The 20,137-nt window shown below is 38.9% G+C and overlaps 1 protein-coding gene across 7 annotated transcripts in view; it reads left to right on the plus strand.

Annotated features, from left to right (window-relative positions):
* Window positions 1–14,635, plus strand: part of MBD5 (methyl-CpG binding domain protein 5) — a 195,255-nt gene extending 180,620 nt beyond the window's left edge. For all 7 annotated transcript variants that reach the window (XM_043488160.1, XM_043488157.1, XM_043488159.1 and 4 more), the window contains 2 exons: window positions 8,445–8,520; window positions 11,904–14,635. In XM_043488160.1, the coding sequence (XP_043344095.1) occupies window positions 8,445–8,520; window positions 11,904–11,975 (148 nt within the window). In that variant the 3' untranslated portion in view covers window positions 11,976–14,635. The remainder of the gene's footprint in view (window positions 1–8,444; window positions 8,521–11,903) is intronic.
* The last annotated feature ends 5,502 nt before the right edge of the window (window positions 14,636–20,137 follow it).

The raw sequence follows: 20,137 nt of genomic DNA on the forward strand, positions 1-20,137 counted from the left end.
CAATAGACTTTCTTTGGAATTATAATATGAAGTTGAACTTTGGGACGTTATTCTTAATTATTCAAGTTTTTCCAGATCTCTATATTTTGAGTAAATGTAGTATTGACAAGTAGATAATGTTCATTACACAACTTGTATGTAATACAATGTAGTCATATATCATAACTATTATTTCATTTTAAGATAGAGAACTATAAATGTGCTTCTGTATATGTACATGTAAAATTATGTTAATATATATCATCAATATACCTACTCAGCTACTATAATTTTCATATTATCAAATGTCTAAGAATTATGAAATTGTAATGATTAGCAGTGTATCTTGTATAAAAGACTTATGCAATGATAATGTCATTGCAACAAATTTGGGGAAAACTCTCCTCACCTCACTGGAATGTTTCATAAAAGAGATGTCAGCTGCAGTGGGTTAACTCCTGTGTGCCTATGTTCAAGACTCCTTTGGAAGATGGCAAGTTGGCAGCGGTTTTGGTGAGGGCCAAGTGAATTGCCAGATTCGCTATAGATCTGATAAAGCACACAGTGAGTCAAGTCCCATCTATTCTGACTGAAGTGACACAATGAAGACATTAGTAGTAGGATAAAGCCTATAAAATTAATACAAGGTCTGGATGAAAAGAGGAAAATTGCAAGCTACCTACATCACGAATTTTCATTGGCCATTTGCTTTAGAATATTCAATAGTACTTGTTTATTAGAAGTAAAATATCCCTGAAATCTTTTCTTCAGTGAGATATGCTAGTTAGCTGGATTATGTGAAACATATCCAAAACTGTTGATAACACAAATATTTAGATATACTGCCTTGAAATGAGCTGTATTTTCCTCATAAATTTGCTATTAAGCAATTTCTGAAAGGTAATAAGTAACAAACAGCAACATAAAAAATTTCCTTCAAAGCCAGCTTACTATTTGAGGTGAATTTATATGGGTCCTAAGTAGCATTATCTAAAGGAACTGAGGTAAAATATGAAGCAAAACAGCTTTGTTTATCTGACTGTTGTCTAAGTAGAAGGACTTGCCTTATAAATGCCTAGTAGAATACTTTACATTTTGCATATGTGATTTAAAATCCATTATTCTATTCTCCCAATCAGAAGATGGGCCAGAATTACTGAACCCATTTTTGATGAGGACACTCAGACTCAAATAGCTTAAATAATTAGGTAAAGGCCACATAAGTGATAAATGGTATGTTGAACCCAATCATTTATTTATTTAATCATTTATTTATTTCCCAAGTCAAGGAGACTGATTTAGCAAAAGAATCTATGCCAACCAGGCACAATGCTATAGTCCCAGGACTTCACTGTTTAGTGAAGGAGGCAGATTTAGAAACAAATAATTAAAATGTTAAATTTTCAGTGACAGGAATAAGTGTAGTATATTTTGGGATCACAGAGAATTGACATTAAACTCAAGTAACGAAAGATGTCCTAGAGGAGATGATATCTCAGCCAAGCCTTACACACTACATAGATATTAGCCAGACACAGGAAACAAGGACACAATGGGATGGGTTGGAATAGTGTTTAGATGAGGTCGGCAGTTAGATTTGGAGGATAGGAAATTGTAAGAGATGGAACCAAACGTATAAGCAAGAGCCAGACCATGAAGGGCCTGGTAAGGCCTCAGAGGTCTTTACATTATTGGAAGTGCCTAAGGGGACAGATGGTTGAATTTTTCACTTTAGCTATGGCTGTATGGAGGATAAATTTTAGGGGAACAGTATTGGAGACAAGGACATCCATTTAGAAGGCCATGTCAGAGGACAAGAGAGGAGGAAGACTCAAACCAGGAGGGGACCCATGAGAACAGAGGAGAAAGAATGTGGTCAAGAAATATTTAGGAGATAAAATTGACAGAACATCATGGTGATTAGTTGGCATGTAAAAGAGAACAGGTAATCAAAGACAACTCTCAGGTGCCTTAGTGGGCAGTGGAAGCAGTGAAATGGGGCATACAGGAGAAAACTGTCGCGAGCAATGTGAGGTTCCTATGAGTCCACAGACACAAGTCTGAAACTGGGAAGAAATGGTCTTTGACTATGAAAAATGACTTCAGTCACACAGAGGTACTTTGACCAATTTGAACAATGGACTAAAGAGCGAATGCTGGGGCATTTGAACATTTACTAGAGATAATGAAAGAGATGGAAATAATGATCAGATAGGAGGAGGAAAACAAGAGGGTAGGGGAGTAGCGTGTTAAAAGCCAAAGACCAAGAGTTTCTGGGATAATACAATGAAAAACAGAGGTCCAGTAAGAGAAGATCTGAAACATCTCCATTTGGACTGGGCAGTTTGGAGGCCATTGGTGACCTCAGTGAAAATAGAAAACATTCTGGTAGAATGGCACATATAAAAATAAAGTGGCCATGGATTGAAGAGTAAATAAAAAGGAATAGAGAGAGTTGGTATCTATTATTTACTCTCGTTTCTACCCTTAGTTCCCGAAGAATAACTGGAAAGGAATTTGAGCTAACAAATATCTGGCTAGTTTCATAGACAAGGAGAAAGAAACTAAAAAAGGAAGGTGGCATTGGAACAAGGTGGCTGAAAATTTGGGTTTTGACCTGAGTTCAAATGTTTCCATCATTACCTAGCTGTGTGTACCCTTGAGTATGTTGTTTAACCTCTCTGAGTCTAAATACTTCATTTCTAAAGTGGGATATTAATACCAACCTCCTAGAATTGTTATAATATAAAGAGAGCCTTAGCACAGTTCTTGGCACATGGTATTTAGTAAACCATTATTTTTCTTATAAAGATATAGGTGAAACAAAATGATTACATATTTTTACCATTTGAAACATTCTGTCACCATATTTGATGTTTAGAGTATTATATAGTTATTTAACCCTCAATAGGTTATAATCATACTATACAATAAAATATCTTTAAAGTGACTTGCTTATTACTGCCTAATCACAAAAGAAATATTTACATATTTATTGAATAATTACTTAGGGTCATTTTGTACTTAAAAGTGGAAATAGCTCCATTAAAGAAAAAATCTGTGTAACGATATGATTTTTTTTAAGTGAGGATCAAATCTTCTGTCTTTATGTACGTATATATGTATTCAGTAATCTTATTTTTATGAATCTGGAAAGTGATAAAGTGATAACGTAAATGTAAAAGTGCTTAAGTAAACACTTTAAAACCAACAAATGATACTTGTTGTATTAAATTTTCTTTATTTTTTTTAATTGAAATTAGTTGATTTATGGTATTTTATTACTTCAGGTATACAACATAGTGATGCAATATTTTTATAGATTAAACTCCGTTTAAAGTTATTATAAAATACTGGTTATACTCCCAGTGCTGTATATCTTTGTATCCTATTTTATACCTAATAGTATGTACTTCTTAATCCTGTTCCCCTATCTTGCCCCTCACCCCACCCGTTCCCTACTGGTAACCATTAGTTTGTTCTATGTATCTGTGAGTCTGTTTCTGGTTTGTTATGTTCATTTTTTGTTTTTTAGATTCTGCATGTAAGTGAAAACATACAGTATTTTTATTTCGCTAACTTACTTCACTAAGCACAATACCTCCCACATCCATCCATGTTGTTGCAAATGGCGAAGTTTCATTCCTTTTTGTGGCTGTGTATACACTGTGGTGTATATATATACACATACCACTTTATCCTTTCATCTATTGGTAGACACACAGGTTGCTTCCATATCTTGGCTATTGTAAATAATGCTGCTGTGAACATGGGGGTACATGTATCTTTTTGAACTAGTGTTTTCACTTGAGTTAGTTCTCCTCCCTCCAGATGTGGGCAGGGATATGCACACTGGCAATGACTGCCTCTGCCCTGGTCAGAGGGTCTGTGCATCTCTGTTCCCTCTAAGTGTGTGCGCTCTCGTTGGCAATGGCAGCCTTTACTACAGTGGAGGGCGGTGCCAGGGCAAGAAGAGCTGGAGCAGGGGCCCAGTGCGGGCCAGAGAGTGTGCTGGCAAGCCAGCCAGAACCAGGCTGTTTCCAGTCTGCTGCCCCTCCACTGCGCTGGGGCAGGGAGGCAGGTGGGGGCGGGGTGGGAGTAAGCAAGTCTGCACGTGCATGCACACTTCAAAAGCAGAGTCTTGGTTTCTAGCAGCCCTCCAGAAAGCCCTACCTGTTTTCAAACCAGCTGAGGGGCTCATCTTCCCAGAGTTGGACCCCAGGGCTGGGGTGTCTGAAAGGTCTATTGAACTCCATGCTCCCTAGGGAAGATCTCCAAGCCTGTGATACTGCCTTCCTCTTCTGTGTGTGGCTTTTCCTCCCAGTAGCTTTTCCTCCCTTCCTTTAGTTGTAGAAAAGTCGTTATGCCTGTCTCCACGTCATTTTCAGTGAGAGCTACTCAACATGTAGTTGTATTTTTGATATATTCATTGGGGGTGGAGGTGGGGAATAAGCTCAGTGTCCTCGTATACTACCATCTTGATCTCTCATGTGTAAAATTTTCTTAAATCTGCATACTCTCCCTACGGATTAGGTTTTAGATTCCAAGATTCTTGACATTTAGGTCTGATCCAAGTTTGTTCTGGTCTACATGAAGTGAGTTGCTTAAATTCTGAACTGATAGTCCAGAGCAATGTGCAATTCTCACTTCCCTCTTATTTCTCATACTATTCACAGATGTGTACCTGGCTTTTTTTTTTAATTAATAAAGATAAGGATAATGTGTGACAATATAGGCAATGAAGATGAGAAGTGCAATTATCTCCATTAATAACTAGAAATGTGATTATATGAACATATGTTGCTTAATCAAGTAGCTTTTAGAGTGTCCATTAGTAAAAATGTTTATTATTAAATGTCAGTGGGGAAGAGAAAATAGTAGAAGAGACTCCACAAGGAGGGCCTCTGGACTAGAAGATTGAATTTTGACTAATTATTCATTTCATGGACTCATGGAGCTTTTTCTTCCTCTTTTAAACTCATTCTTTCCTGACTTGACCAGCTAGTGTGAATATGGTATGCAGATTTGACATCCAGAAAGTCTCTCTATACCTCTTGATTCCCATGATATATTCATGTATCTTAATGGCCCTTATCTCCATATTTATTCTCTCTTCCAAAAGTAGTAATTTCACCCTCTAATAACTACTTAAGTTTGTTAAACGAAAAACATTATACTAATTACCTTAAACTAATACAAGGAGTTTATAAATATTTTAAATATCTTGTTGAAGAATGAACTCACAAACTCCTAAAATTTTGTCTATTCATTCAACAAATAATGTTGAATTATTTTTATACTTTAATGGTGATGCTGTTGAAAATTTTCATATTAAAGGACAAAACTTTTATGACTCAATTACTTTTGAAGACTATTTATAATTAAATATCTTCTTTGTCATAAAATTATAATTGGTTTCACCAAGTTTCCCTAAAAAATCAAGTGTGATGTACAAACAGCTGTTGTAATACCTACTTCATTGAGTTGTTATAAGGATTAATGATATAATATATATAAAGATTTAATACAATTCTTGGCATATATAAAAAAGTGAAAGTGTTAGTCGCTCAATCATGTGCAACTCTTTGTAATCCTGTGGACTGTAGCCTCTGTCTATGGATTTCCCAGACAAGAATACCGGAGTGGGTTGCCATTCCCTTCTCTAGGGGATCTTCCCACCCAGGGATCGAACTCGGGTCTCCCACATTGTAGGCAGATTCTTTACCATCCGAGTCATCAAGGAAGCCTTAAAGTATTCAATAAATACTGGCTATTTTTGTTATTAAAGATGAGAGAACCAAGATTCTCTGATGGTTTTTAACTGAAATATTTTCCTTTTTCTTTTTAGACATTTAGACTTCTATGTAGCCAATTTTAAACCCACAAGATAGTATAATAAAAATGCATAACAAATATCTTTTAAAACTTATCTTCATACTTTTATACAAATACAAAAGAAATAGTAAAGATAAAGCTGTTTAACACATTGTACAAAGCGTAATATTGTCAGATAGCTGAGCAGTATGTGATACTTGTCAAGACCTTTGCTAAACAGTTCACAAAAGGGGCCCCAACCCAGCCCAACTCTAGCTCAGCTTAAATAGCCCTACAGAGTCCTGGGATTGCATTCCTCCCCAGAATCATGCCTAGCAAACTCCTTGGTGGGAAAACAACTCAGCCTGACCCCATGAGATGACCAGGGCCCTGTAAAACTGGAATAAGTAGGTGAATAAAAGATTGCATGTGAATAGATATCAACTTGGACATACTCAAAAATAGCAATAAAAGGGAAAGAGATAAGTTGTAGAATGGTACTTATATCAGGACACATTTGATATGATATAAATTTAAAAAACACATAAAAGGCAATAATAGGTACTGTTCATGGATACATAAAATATTAAAACACACTAGGAATACACAGCTTCCCTTGTGGCTCAGGTGGTAAAGAATCTGCCTGCAATGCGGGAGACCCAGGTTCCATCCCTGGGTTGGGAAGATCCCCTGGAGAAGGGAAAGGCTACACACTCCAGTATTCTTGCCTAGAGAATCCATGGACAGAGGAGCCTGGTGGTCTGCAGTCCATGGGATCGCAAAGAGTCGGACACAACTGAGCAATTTCACTTTCTTTCTTTATAGGAATACACAACACAGTTGCCTTTGTGGAGGAGGGTGGGAGAGAATGAGACTCGGAATTGATATCAAATGGGAACTTTAGTTAAATTTTTTAATAAAAAAGAATTTAAAGAAATATGTAATTTATTAGCAGTTTATTTTTGGAGATAGGTTTGATCGAGGTTGATGACTTATTCTATGCACTTTTCTGCATTGTTTACATTTTTAAAGTAAATGGGAAGGATATAAAAACTGTAGTCTAGCTTTCAGGCCAACAAAAGGGAAGGTTGATGCTGCATTGCTCTTATAGTTCAGTTACAATCTTTTCTTTCAGTTAAGCAGACTTAAGTGCATATAAGTTTCCCAGAACACAGAGCCGTTGTTTTAGCTTTGGACACATGTTTATTTAAACACCATATGGAACATCCACGGTGTATATACCTAGCAGTATACTACTCAACGATTATATATAGAAACTAAATGCATGAATTGTCCAGTCCTGGTATATGAGGGTAAAACTTGGTGAGGACTGTGGTAAATCAAAAGGCCTCATCTAGAAGCATTCCACTAAAGTTCAAATATGTTTTTAAACACAATGTGAGCCAAACTAAATGGGACTATGAGCCAAATTCTTCTACAACTGCAAATTTCCAATCTCCATGTGAATGCTGGGCTAGGACTTAACTCTTGGAAAGCCATTTACCTCTACACCTTTTCTAGTAATCGTCGTGATGAGATAAATGAAATGAATCACCTTAGTACTCAGAACAATTGGGTAATTCTTTGTATGCATCAAGAAGGAAAAGTTAGAGTGGACATAATTCCTAGAGGTGGATAGTGTGGATTTGCCTTGTTTTAGCAATTAGTTCAGTAGCTTCCTAGTTAAGCATTTCAGTCACGGCAGATGCTTCATGTGTTAAATACCTGTAGTGGTATGCTGAAAGTGAAAAGTGAAAGTGAAGTCACTCAGTCGTGTCGGACTCTTTGCGACCCCATGGACTGTAGCCTACCAGACTCCTCCGTCCATGGACTTTTGCCTACCAGATTCCTCCGTCCATGGACTTTTCCAGGCAAGAGTACTAGAGTGGGCTGTCATTTCCTTCTCCAGGGGATCTTCCCAACCCAGGGATCAAACCTGGGTCTCCTGCATTGCAGACAGACGCTTTACCGTCTGAGCCACTAGGGAAGCCTGATACGCTGAGTAGAGACAAAAGGTCAGGCGAGTGATAGACATGCTGAGACCATCATTCTTTGTCTTCTCAAACAGTTTTGTCATTTTGGTTTTGGGGCGGCGGGGGCGGGGAGATGTGGCAGAGCCTCAGGTGTGGCGAGTTAGGCTGTTTCCCACCTGCAATGACAGTGCTCCAGGATTTCAGCCTTCATTTGCTGAACTCCTGGATGCTCCAGAGAGGGCAGAGGGAGCTCCCTAGTGGCCAGAGCCTGCAGTTCAGAGCCCTTCCTCAGCCGCACAGCCTGAGAAAGACAAGCCAGTACAACAGGCAATGCGGAGCAGGCTGGAATCTAAGAGCACAAGCTCCGCCTGTGGAAACAGAGACCCGTTGCCCAGCTTCCTTACAAAATCATCAGACAGTCGAAGAAACATGTGGAAGGGAAAGAATCCACTTTCCCTAATCATGTGTTCAATTTTTTCCCCCTGTAGTTATGTGACCTTATCATTGGTGTTCAGTCCTGAGAATCCCAGAGTGTTTTGTCATCAGAATTGTCCAAATGTGAATATAGATTGACTTTCTGTCATGGAATTGGTACTTCTGTTTTCTAATTAGGGAATTAAATTGAGATTTTTGTTTCTTTAATTTTTTAATCTGCTGTGTTGTTTTCATTAATTCCAGAAGTGGAAAGCTAAATAACCATTTAGAAGCTGCTATTCATGAGGCCATGAGTGAACTGGACAAAATGTCTGGGACTGTAAGTTAATTTATTTTTCCATTATACTGTGTTTCTTTGAAAATAAATTGTATTATACTTTTTGGTAAAAAGTCTCTTAAATATTGTCAGGCAACTCACGTAGCAATACTAAGTTACTGGACTCAAAAAAGACTGATATCAGAAAAAATTAAAAATAACTTAAAAAATAACCTAGTGGTATTAACTGTGTATCTTTTCTGAGGTAAGTAACTTTTTTCCTCACATAAAATACTTTTTAAATGTGTGCAGCAAAATATTGAAGTTAAAATCATAGCTTTTGGGCATTTGACTCTGACAATAGCAGTGAGTATTAGTGTTGCCTAAGTATTCAATAATATAAATTTCATTCTACCATAGAACAAAAAGGGAAATTGAACATAGGGTCAAGATCAAGAGTATATAGTCATCTCATTTCCTTTCTGCTATTACCTAAAAAAAAATAAATATTTGGCCCCAAATCCTGTTGTTAAATTATTGATATTTAACACTATAACCTCTGGTTTTAAAGTGTCTACTTATCCTTTACATTTTTATTGAATGTTGCATGTAATAGTGTTGAATGTGAGTTTAATCATCATTCTCTAATTTACATATTGACTAACATAAACACTCAAACTAAAATTTTGATAATCTCTAAAAAATGTGAATTATCAAAAGCTACTCAGCAATGAAAGGGTGATTTACTTTTAGTTGATATTGTGTTAACAAGCTTATATGAATCCTAACAAGCCATCCAGTGGCTACTGAATGACAGAGATAAGTTTTTACACATTCATAGTGTATTAGTATTGGTACAAGATTTTGTGATCCAAACCATCATTTCAAAGATGGGTAAATTGAGGCCCTGAGATGTTTAATTTCCTGCTAGAATTATAGGAAAACTCTGGAGCAGAGATTATAAACTCAAACACCTTCTGTGTGTATGCATTAGTCACTCATTCGTGTCCTACTCTTTGCAACCCCATGGACTACAAACCACCAGGCTCCTCTGTCCTTGGAATTCTCCAAGCAAGATACTGGAATAGATTGCTATTCCCTTCTCCAGGGGATCTTTCCGACCCAGGGATCAAACCCAGGTCTCCTGCATTGCAGGCAGATTATTTACCGTCTGAGTGACCAGGGAAGCCCCTGAAACACCTTCTAGGGCTGGGCAAATAGTATCATTATGTACAGGGGATCAGGTTTGAGTGAAACAGTGATTTTAGTGGATTAAGAAATGCCAACCAAGATGCCCTGGTCAAGGTAGGCTACGTACCAACTCTCAGTCTTAGAGGCTTAATGCCTTAAAAAGGCTGTTCCTCACTTGGGTCTCATTCTGGTTGAGGAAGTCGTGCTTCACACAGTCATTTGGGGGCTCAGGTTCTGTCCTTATCTAGTGTCCCCCATTCCCTAGGGCCTCAGAGTGCTCTGTCACATCCTTAGCATCCAACCCAGCAGCAAGAGAGAAGACCATGTACCCAGAGGACGGCAGGATAAGGTGTTATAGGCCAGACTGGGAAGTTCTTCTGTTCCGTTGACTTTCCACTGGTTTGACCCAGTCATGTGGCCTTCTTAATTCAAGGGAACTGGTAAAAGTATTGTACACCGTGCCTGCTCAGAAAGAAAAGAAATGTGTTTGGCAGGCATCTCCTTAATCTCTCTCTCAAGATCTTTGGCCTTTGTGGCCAGCAAGCAGTCAGGAGTGATGGGGGCCATGGCAACCTGGGGGCTGTGTTCTCTTTAGAAGGAGCTTCTGCTTCCATGCTGCAGCGAGCTTGAGCCATGTGGGGAACTGTGCCAGTGTTGCAAGATCTTCCCAGTTTTTCATGAGACACTGCAAGTCTGAAAGTAAAAATTCTCATTCTTTAGTGTTGCCAGCTATTTTTAAAATATTAAAACACCGTAGGGCTAAACACAATCCCTTTCTAGGCTGCATTTGGTTCACAGGTTACTAATTTGCAGCTTTGAATAAAAGCTTCTTTCCTCAATTTTAAAAAGGTTTCAATGGACTCTTTATCAGAGACTAGTGGTTTTAAAGAACGTATATGGAGCATTTAGGAGGATGAGGCACTGTGAGAAACTCATTGGTGTTATTTTTTAAGTGTAATACTTTAAAAAGTTTTCTGGGGATTTCCCTGCCAGTCCAGTGGTTAAGACTTTGCCTTCCAATGGAGGGGGGTGTGGGTGTGATCATTTGTCAGGGAGTGAAGATCCCACATACATCACAGCCAAAGAATGAAAACATAAAACAAAAGCAATGTTGTAACAAATTCAATAAATACTTTAAAAATGGTCCACATTAAAAAAAATCTGTAAAATATAGTTTTCTGTATTTGATTCTGAATAGCAGTGGTCTTTGCTGTTACGTTATCTTTACAACATGCAGTTGAGCCAACTTGTAATGGATCTTCAGAGCTGATTTTGCCCATCTCTTCTAAGCCTGAGTTGTATGATATCACATTGGTAGCTTGAAATTGGCCATGGTAAAAACATTTATACCACAGAGATTGGCATACACTACAATGGACTTATATTTCTCCATGGGGAGCTGGTTATTAAGTGTGTACTATACCACTGCCTTGGGTGCATCCTGCCTCTCCTGGATCTTGACCTTGTCCCCTCCTATCAGTACCATAACAGCCTCAATACAATGTGGGACACCTGACCCACCTCCCTAGCACCTGTCCTCTGCCCCTAAAACCAGACCTGCTGTCTGATACCTGGGAATCAAGTTCTGCTATTCATCCACCTCTGTTCAATCTGATGCACAGCCTTAAATGCTACTAGCTTCCCTGTTAGTATATAAAGATAAGTTGTATGCATTGCTTTTCCCAGACTACACAAGTTTAGATTTGCCAACAGATGGTACGGGTATTCTGTTCTCCATCCTTATTCTTCTCATAAGTAAACTTCCTTGGGCTGAGCTGTGTGCATGTTCTTATCATCTTTGACCCTTCTTAGTAGTTATGAAATAAGTACAGTGATGAAATGAAGAAGAAAATGTTTAGTATATATTTATCCACTTTTCCAGAACCCCAGTGAAGTTAGTGATCCAGGGATCTCTGATGGGAAAGGTCTTATTTTCGTCTTCAATGGAGAGCAGGGGTAGCAACTGCACATCTCCTCTCCCACTTTGATTTTTTTCCAGTTCCTCTTTTGTATTCCACTGGTTGGGAGATCCACAGAGTGTTGCTTTGCTTGTCAGTTTCCAAGATTCCTCATCCTCTGTAATGAATGTAGGCACACTGAGATCTGAGTCTTGTAGAAGTGTTAAATGCCTCAAGATAGCTGTGATTGAAAATGAAAGCCAGAGTCTGCTGCCTACCCTGTTATTCAGAAATCCTATGGTGTTTGTGATTTCAATCTCTGTTGTTGTTGTTTTTTCCCTACCTCTTTATTTCCAGGTTCACCAAATCCCACAGGGAGACAGACAGATGAGACCCCCCAAACCCAAGAGGAGGAAGATCTCCAGATAACAGGGACTACTCCACCAATGCGCAGTGTTTATTAAAGGAATGTGCACAGATATGTCTGTAGATAAGTATTGATATAGCCACTGTTATATCAATATTTATTCTATGGCAGATAGTTACCACCACCATAGGGTGCTAAAAGAAACAGTGATACAATATTTTTTGATCAGGAAGGATAAAGAATGCTGGAAAACCAATCAGAATCCCCGAATGATGAGAGTGGTAAATGGTCAAGAGATTACTGAGAAACTCTTTTTCTATAATACTAAAATTGTGATTATAAGAAATAGTCCAAATGTTTCTGAAGAATTTTCAATGTTGTATATAGAAAATACAGAATTTCATGGTGACATCAGAAATGTAAATATTGTACAATATTGTCATGTACAAGCGTACCTAATGCACACTTTATCTTTTATTGTACAAAGAAATAGTGTACAAAATTCTTTGGTTTCTATGGAGTACACCTACCAGAGACTACAAGTGTAAAGTGATAAATAAAAATACAACCTAAATGCTTTTCTATGATAATGTAAAAGATGCTGTTTTTGTATTTAACAGCAGAGAAAAGGCATGATGATGTATTACCTGAATTATGACATACACTGCACACCACCGAGTGTCCATTTATATTGTCTGTTTGGAATGAACCTTGCCTGGAAGCACTGGACTTGATTTTGGGTGTCTAGGAAATTGAAACCTTGCAGATTTCTAAAGGGACGAGGGCTCACAGATCTAAATTAAGAATTCAGAAACTGCAACCATTTGTTGCATATTTTTTTTACCTAAGTTTTAAAGTAGAATAGGTTTTATAAAAAAATCTTAGATGGGATATTTTACTCAGTCATTTCTGTAGTTAACATTTGATAGCCACCTGTTGAACTAGAAAACTTACGCTGCACCACCATTGATGCTCAGAGTTGAGGTTTTTTTGCAAACAGTACCTGACAAGATAACACTTTCTGTTTCCATACCTGGAGGCAAACCCCCATTTTGAAACATTTATCAGAGGTAAGGTTGATTATAATTCAGTTTTTCTGTAGTAGCAAAAATAAATGCAAATAATCAAACCAAGTTTCATATCCATTCATCAGTATTACTTATACCAGAAGTTAAGGTGGCTTACAAAATTATTAGCAATGGTAATTTTTTATCAGTATTATGTAACATATCAGATTTATTTTATTTAAAGAATTATTTATACCATTAACAGATTCTTATATATATTAATGTGGCTGAAATGTGCAGGTTGAATCTATTAACCAAATTATTTATATTATATTAAGTAAGTAAAAAATGTGAAACAAATGTAGAGAGAAAATACTACATTGCAAGTATACAAAACCTAAAACTGTGAGCCATTGTAAAGTACAAGGTTATTAATAAGAAATGTAGCACAACATAATTTTCCGTCTTTTTTTCACATTTTCTTCTTCTTCTTCTTTTTTTTTTTTTTTTTTTTTTTGTGGTGGCGGTGTAACCCTATCTCCCAGGCGATGGAGCCAAGTTTCAGGACTGCCCCCCGCCCCCGCCTGAAATTGATTGGGTTGGATTCTATTGACGGATTGTCAAAGGAAGTGATTCCTTATCCTTTTGCTCTGGTGTAGAACCACCAGCCCCAACTCCAAACCCTTAACCCCCTGGAGAGGACTGCCTCTTCCCCAAGCTTGGGGCTCCAGCCACTGGGAGGCCCTCCAGTGGCAGACTCTGAACCCCTGATGTCCACCACCTCCCTCTCCTCTTCTCTCGTCCACCCCTGCAGCTCCTCCATCCCATGATGTAGCAGAGTTCCAGTCACTCAGGAAAAAGGAGACCAAGGTCATTCCTCCATTTGATTTCTCGGGGCCACAGCACAGAGCACTCCACAGGGCTCACTTTTGGTATCAGTAGCTCTTAGTTCTTCCCCAGGTCTCCTGTGTCTCTCTGTCCTTTCCATTTCCACCCTCACTCCTACCTCCCAAGCCTGACAGAATGCAACTGGCTACACTGGGCTTCATGGCCCGGAGGCAGGAACCCTTCCTTCTAGGGGTAGGTTGAGTTGTCTTTGATGTAATAGTGGGATTGCCTGCCTGGTCTTTCCCACAGTCCCCTGAAGTCATCTTCTGTGTATTTTAGTTGACATATTTTTGTTATAAGTTGATGTGTTTGGTATGTTTAAACCATTAATGTCTCCTTTTTTTTTTGCACCAACCTGCTTTTTTCTTGGTTTGTCTACAGAGGTGTTTTTATTTACAGATTCACAGCATATGTGTGTGTGTGTTGGGTATGTCTATGTATATGTGGATGTTCGTGTGTGTTGACATGTGGAAGTTTTTTCTCTTCAGACTAAGTTTGTGTCTACCAAGCCTTCTTTTGGGTATTTTTGAGCTAATTAGGTTTGTGCTTTCCCCCACCCATGTATACTTTACATCAGTAGACCATGTAAAGTATGTCTGTGCCCATGATTTCACTGGTTGCTTACTGCTGGTTGTGAGTTCTAGGTATTGTTTCAGTCCACATGTTTTTTTTTTTTTATTTTCTCTCTCTCTCTTCAATAGTTCTGTGGTTTCATGTAAGCAGTTAATGTAAATATTGTTAGCATTACAAGTCATGCAGTGCTGTAACATTTCTTCTTAAATGTTGCACCTACTTTACAATTAAAAAATTGGTCACTCATACTTGAATTTTGCCCATAGAGCCATTTCTTTCTCTTTGTATTAAAGCCTATTCATTTTTTTAAAATGAAGGCTAACCCTCTACGTTATTACATTTTTTTATTCCCCAGAATAAAATTTTTTCAACAAATTGGAGAGTGGAAACAGAATGAAAAATTTTTGCTTATTTAAAAAACATATAGCCCCTCTTCGAAAAGGAAAACTAATTTTATTTTGTGCCCTTTAACAGTCTTAGGATGCACAAGAAGAATAAACTATACCTTTAAGTGGTTTTTAAGATTATTTCAAATGAGTAAAATCTAACTGAGCAGCTCTTGTTTAATTTGTCTTGTTTGTAGTATTAAAAGCAGTCAGGGTTTCTGTTTATTTAAAGGAACATTTTTGGTTTGTACTTCTCAGTCCTATTGTGCATGTAAATTCTTTGAGAAGAATATTCATCCCTTGTGACATCATGGGCCACTTTTAGTCTTTTATTTGAGCCCCAACTTTGAGTTATTTGTGTCTGTTTTTTAAGTAAACACAAGCTTCTTTTTTGAACCTAACACTGCAGAATTTTGAGATGAGTGGAGAGTGGTTTTTCTGCTTTCTGTAAGGTTTATGAAGATTCTCAGCTGACTTATCCCATGAGATGATTCTTTTTCGTTTCAGACCATGATAACATATTGTAGTTAACTTTGGAAATCTTCCATTCAGTTTGCAAAGTTCCCTTGTAAATCACAAGTGGTTTTGCATTGAGATTTTTAAATCTAAGATGCTTAATATGCTGATGACATTACTGTTTCTGAAAAGAAAGCCAAGATTTTAGACCTTACCAAAACTCTGATATCTTGTTTACTTTGCCCATTTTTGCCCAAATGGTATAATGCATGACTCAAAACTTCTCATTGTCATATATAAAATGAGTGGTGCATTACTCAACTCATTTGGGGACCATGAACAAATACTGTCAACCAACCAGAACTGTAATGCTGAATGATCGTTTATCTTTTTCTTTCATTCATTCTATCACATTTGCATTAGCCAAAGAGATAAGAATATTAGTAATTCATATGTGTAAACAACCCAGAAGTGAATATTAAATCAGTGAGCCAAAAAGCAATAAACAACTCAAGCATGGGAAAACCTGCTAACAGTGGGGAGTCTGATGTAGAAAAAATATATAAAAAGCATTATCTTCAAATATGAAAGATTAATTTGTATCTACTGTAAATATGTATTATCAGCCTTATCTGATTTTATACACACTGTGTGTGTACCTCAGTGACCTTTTATAAGCCGGAAAAATGGTTGATTTAATAATTTGTTATGTAAATACAAAGTTGTCTATAAATTGGAAAATTTGATGCCAGATGGCTTCACAATATACAAATGTGTTTTGTAACATCATGCCTTTATGGATTAAGTATAAATATACTGGACTGTCTGTGCAGAAGAGTAGCAATTTACATTTCACCTGCATATCATATGGATATTTTTGTCCAAATGGTTATCCTATTAGAAAAAGAAAATGACCTGAACATTTTCAGTATGAAAAACAAATATGGTTTTGAATTCACCAAAACTCCTTTTCACACTCAAAAGTCTGTTGAATTGCACACTAAATGCCTTGTTTTATGAGATTTCCATAGGAGATTCATTGATTCAGGATTGGGATCTACCTAGGAAACCTCCCCGAACTGAATAATTCTACTTTAGAGACAAGCTGGGCATCTTAATCTCTAAATCACAGGCAGGGGAAGATCCACAGCTTTCTTACTGCTTTTTAACTTATTCTTTTCTGCTTTGTTTCCATATTTCATGACGAGCCCCACATAGACAAAGAGGGCCTAGTTCTTGTGCGCCAAGGTGTCTACAGAATATCACTTCGACTTGGGGTTCCTCGGCACCAGCACTGTTGACATTGTGGGTGAGCTCATTCTTTGTCGTGGGGGCACCTGTGCATCCTAGGATGTTTAGCAGCCTCCCTTACCTCTCCCCACCAGATGCTAGGAGTGTCCCTTCCAAATTGTGACAAACAATGATGACTGCAGCCCTTGCCAAATATCTCTGGGGGTAGGAGTAGGGGTGAAAGACAAAGTGAGATTTGAAAACCACAGCATTAATGGAATCAGTTATGGAACATATGTCTGTGTAAAATATGGGCATGTTTTGCGTGCTATAATCAACAGGAAACTGATTCCAGGATCAAAATCCAAAACAAAACCCATGCCAAAGAAGTGCTTCTCAGTCCATGGTTAAAGGAAGTGAGTATATTAGCTTCAATCTTATTTTGAACATGTTTGACACTTTTGATTATCAGATTGACCCAGGATAATCCGTTTTGAGAACTCCCAGGTAGGGCTTAGAATTACCTAAATAGTTTGGTTCAGGGTTTTCAGGAAGAGTGATGGCCCACTTTGTGGAAGGCTTCCTGCTGACAGCATAGCTGTCTCCTCTGAGTCAAAATGATGACTATGGCTAAGGGGATGTGTATGAATATATGTATATGAAGTGAAGTGTTACCCCCTCAGTCGTGCCCAACTCTTTGCGACCCCATGGACTGCAGCCTGCTAGGCTCCTCTGTTTATGGGATTCTCCAGGCAGGGATACTGGAGTGGTTTGCCATTTCCTTCTCCAGGGGATCTTCCCCAACCAGGCATTGAACTCAGGTCTCCTGCACTGCAGGCAGATTCTTTACCAGCTGAGCTACCAGGGAAGCCCATGTACATAAGGACATAGTTTAAACCCTCTCTACAGCAGCCTGATTCAAGTATTAGCAGTTTTTGTGTGATCCTCTTTGAAGTTCTGACAGAAGCATTTCGATAGATCTTGGAGATGTCACTGATACATTTATTCATTCAGTAAATATTTGTTGAGTCCCACTCTATGCCACACCCAATATGCAGCAATATGAATAAGACAGACCCATTTTCTGCCCTCACAGAGCTGCCTAAGGAGGAGACCACTTAAACACGTAAGTATGAAAAAGGCCTGGGATAGGGAAGTGCATTGCAGGCCCCTAGCCTAGCTTAATGGAGATGGAGGCTTGAAGGAGGGTCAGGGAAAGATGAATTGGAATTAGGCAGAGAAGTGTGTGTTCTGGGGGAGGGTTAAGGAGAGCTTGTTATGGGCAGAGAGAAGGGCTTGTGTGAGACTTGGAGGTTAGAGGAAGCAGGAGAGAAGACCAGCTAAAGAGTAGAATGTGAGGGGAAATGAGAGAGGTTGGGCAAAGAACAGGATGCAGGGGAAGGGGGTTTGGGCAGGTCAGACTGCACTATCAGGAATTCCCTAGTGAGCCAGTGGTTAGGATTCCTTGCTCTCACTGCCAAAGCCCTGGGTTCAATTCCTAGTCAGGGAACTAAATCCCACAAGCTGCAAAATCCCACAAGCCACACTGCATGGCCAGTAATTAGTTAATTTTTAAAAATAGACCCCACTGTTGCATGACAGTAATGGGGACAATTGCAGGGTTTAAGGACAGGCATGACGTGACCAGGTTAATGTTTCAGAAAGATTATTCTGACTGCAGGGTGAAGAGCAGGAATATGGAAGGGGACAACATCAAGTATAGCATTTTTTATTTTGAGATATAGCTGATTACAATATTATATTAGTTTCAGGAGTACCATGTAGCGATTAGTGATTCAAGACTTTCATAGAGTGTATCCATTTAAAGTTGTTATAAAATATTGGCTATATTCCAGGTGCAGCATTTTTTAAAAGCAAAATTTCTAAAAGATCGGGGCCCACCATAATTCTTCATATTACATTTGTTGAACAAGTTCCATCCCAGTCGAGGTATGTATATAACTATATTTGTGTAAATTCACTTTAATAGTCATGAAGAAATACGACTCAGCACACTTACAGTTACTTGTAACAACGTGATTCCCAGTGTCTTCACACAAATTAATTCTGTATTAGAAGAGCAATGATGTTTCTACTGGGATGATCAGAGGTTGGGAAAGTTTAAAGTCCCAAAGCATTTTGTTAGATTGTTAGAAAGCAAGGCCTGCTTCTCAGAATGCACAGGTAAGTAAGTGTACGTCAGGTCTGGGTCCTCGGGGTGATGCTTCATCCTGCACATCTCACTGGAAAACAGGAAGCTGCAGAGGAGCGTGTGAGTTGTCGAAAGTACCAGGTGAGCACCAAGGGTTATGAAAACACAGGAAAGCAGAACCGCAGGGAGTCAGGCCCAGAACAAGGCCATCTGGCTACAAGGACCTCTGCCTCACAGCAGGGGAGACCACAGTGGCCTTTCATCATCCATTCCAGTCCGTGATTATGTACATGCCCTTCAAAGTAGCCCCAGCCACAATTAGTCACCTCCTACGTTCAATGATCATTGAACTTGAGAGCTTTTTAAAGCTAATTATCTGTTTAAAAAAAAAATGGCAGAAGCAATGCAATAACAGGCATCTAGTCCTATGATCCAGATGCTGGCGAATAGCCCTTCTCTCTGCACAGTGTCCTGGGCATGGGAAATGGAGCCTCAGTGGGCAGGCAGCCCATTATAAAGTTTCCAAACTGGTCCTTGGCGAGGGTTCATCTGCATTCATACCTAGGCTGTGCCACTAACTAGTTGTTTGACTTTGGGAAAGTTACTTTATCCGTGCTTAGCTTTCTCATCTAAAAAAGGATAATAACAGCACTTCCCTCATGGGTTTGATGAGGGATACAATGAGATAATGCAGGTCAACTCTCAAATGTCTGTCACATAGCAGGCATCTGTGTGTGCACGCTTAGTCACTCAGTCAGGTCCAACTCTCTGCAGCCCCGTGGACTGTGTAGCCCACCAGGCTCCTCTGTCCATGCGATCTCCAGGGAAGAATCCTGGAGTGTGTTACCATTCCCTTCTCTAGGAAGTTTACTTTTAAGTTGTAGTTTAAAAGGTTTAGAATAGAAAAGGGAACTTGCTGCCAGGGAAAGGGGTTGTCCAACCTAAGGAGGAGTTGTGTGTAGAGTTGCTGTCTCCCCAGGAAGCCTTTAAAGGTAGAGTGATTTCCCTGTCCAGGGCAAACTGTGACACGGAGGCCTTTTCTTGTTCTTCCTGTCCAGCCCAGTTTCTGAATCTGCTTGCTGGGGTGTTTCTTAGATGAATTCTTTCGCCTATAATGCCACATTCAGAAGTGGACCAGCAAAATGATGTCCCAAGAAACTAGTCTGGAAGATAGTATCTCCAAGTGCACGGGCTGTGGTAACCAGAACAGAAAAAGAACTTCCAACCTTCAACCTCAGAGTGAAGTTAGAACTGGCTCTTTAAATAAGTAAATCAAGATGTGAAAAGTTTGAACAATTTATAATCAGTCAAGTCAGGGAATGCAGAGTTTTACTACAAGTGTGTGTGTTTAATCACTCAAGTTTTGTCTGACTCTCTGCAACTCTGTGGACTGTCCACTGCCAGGCTTCTCTGTCCCTGGGGATCCTCCAGGCAAGAATACTGGAGTGGGTTGCTCCAGGGGGAAGTATATTTGACTTTGGGTGGGATGGCAGGGGCGGGGTAGGGGGGAACCTGAAATTTGGTGTTAGGAC

This window comes from Cervus canadensis, chromosome 15, assembly GCF_019320065.1.
Source record: "Cervus canadensis isolate Bull #8, Minnesota chromosome 15, ASM1932006v1, whole genome shotgun sequence".
NCBI classification, from domain to species: Eukaryota; Metazoa; Chordata; class Mammalia; order Artiodactyla; family Cervidae; genus Cervus; species Cervus canadensis.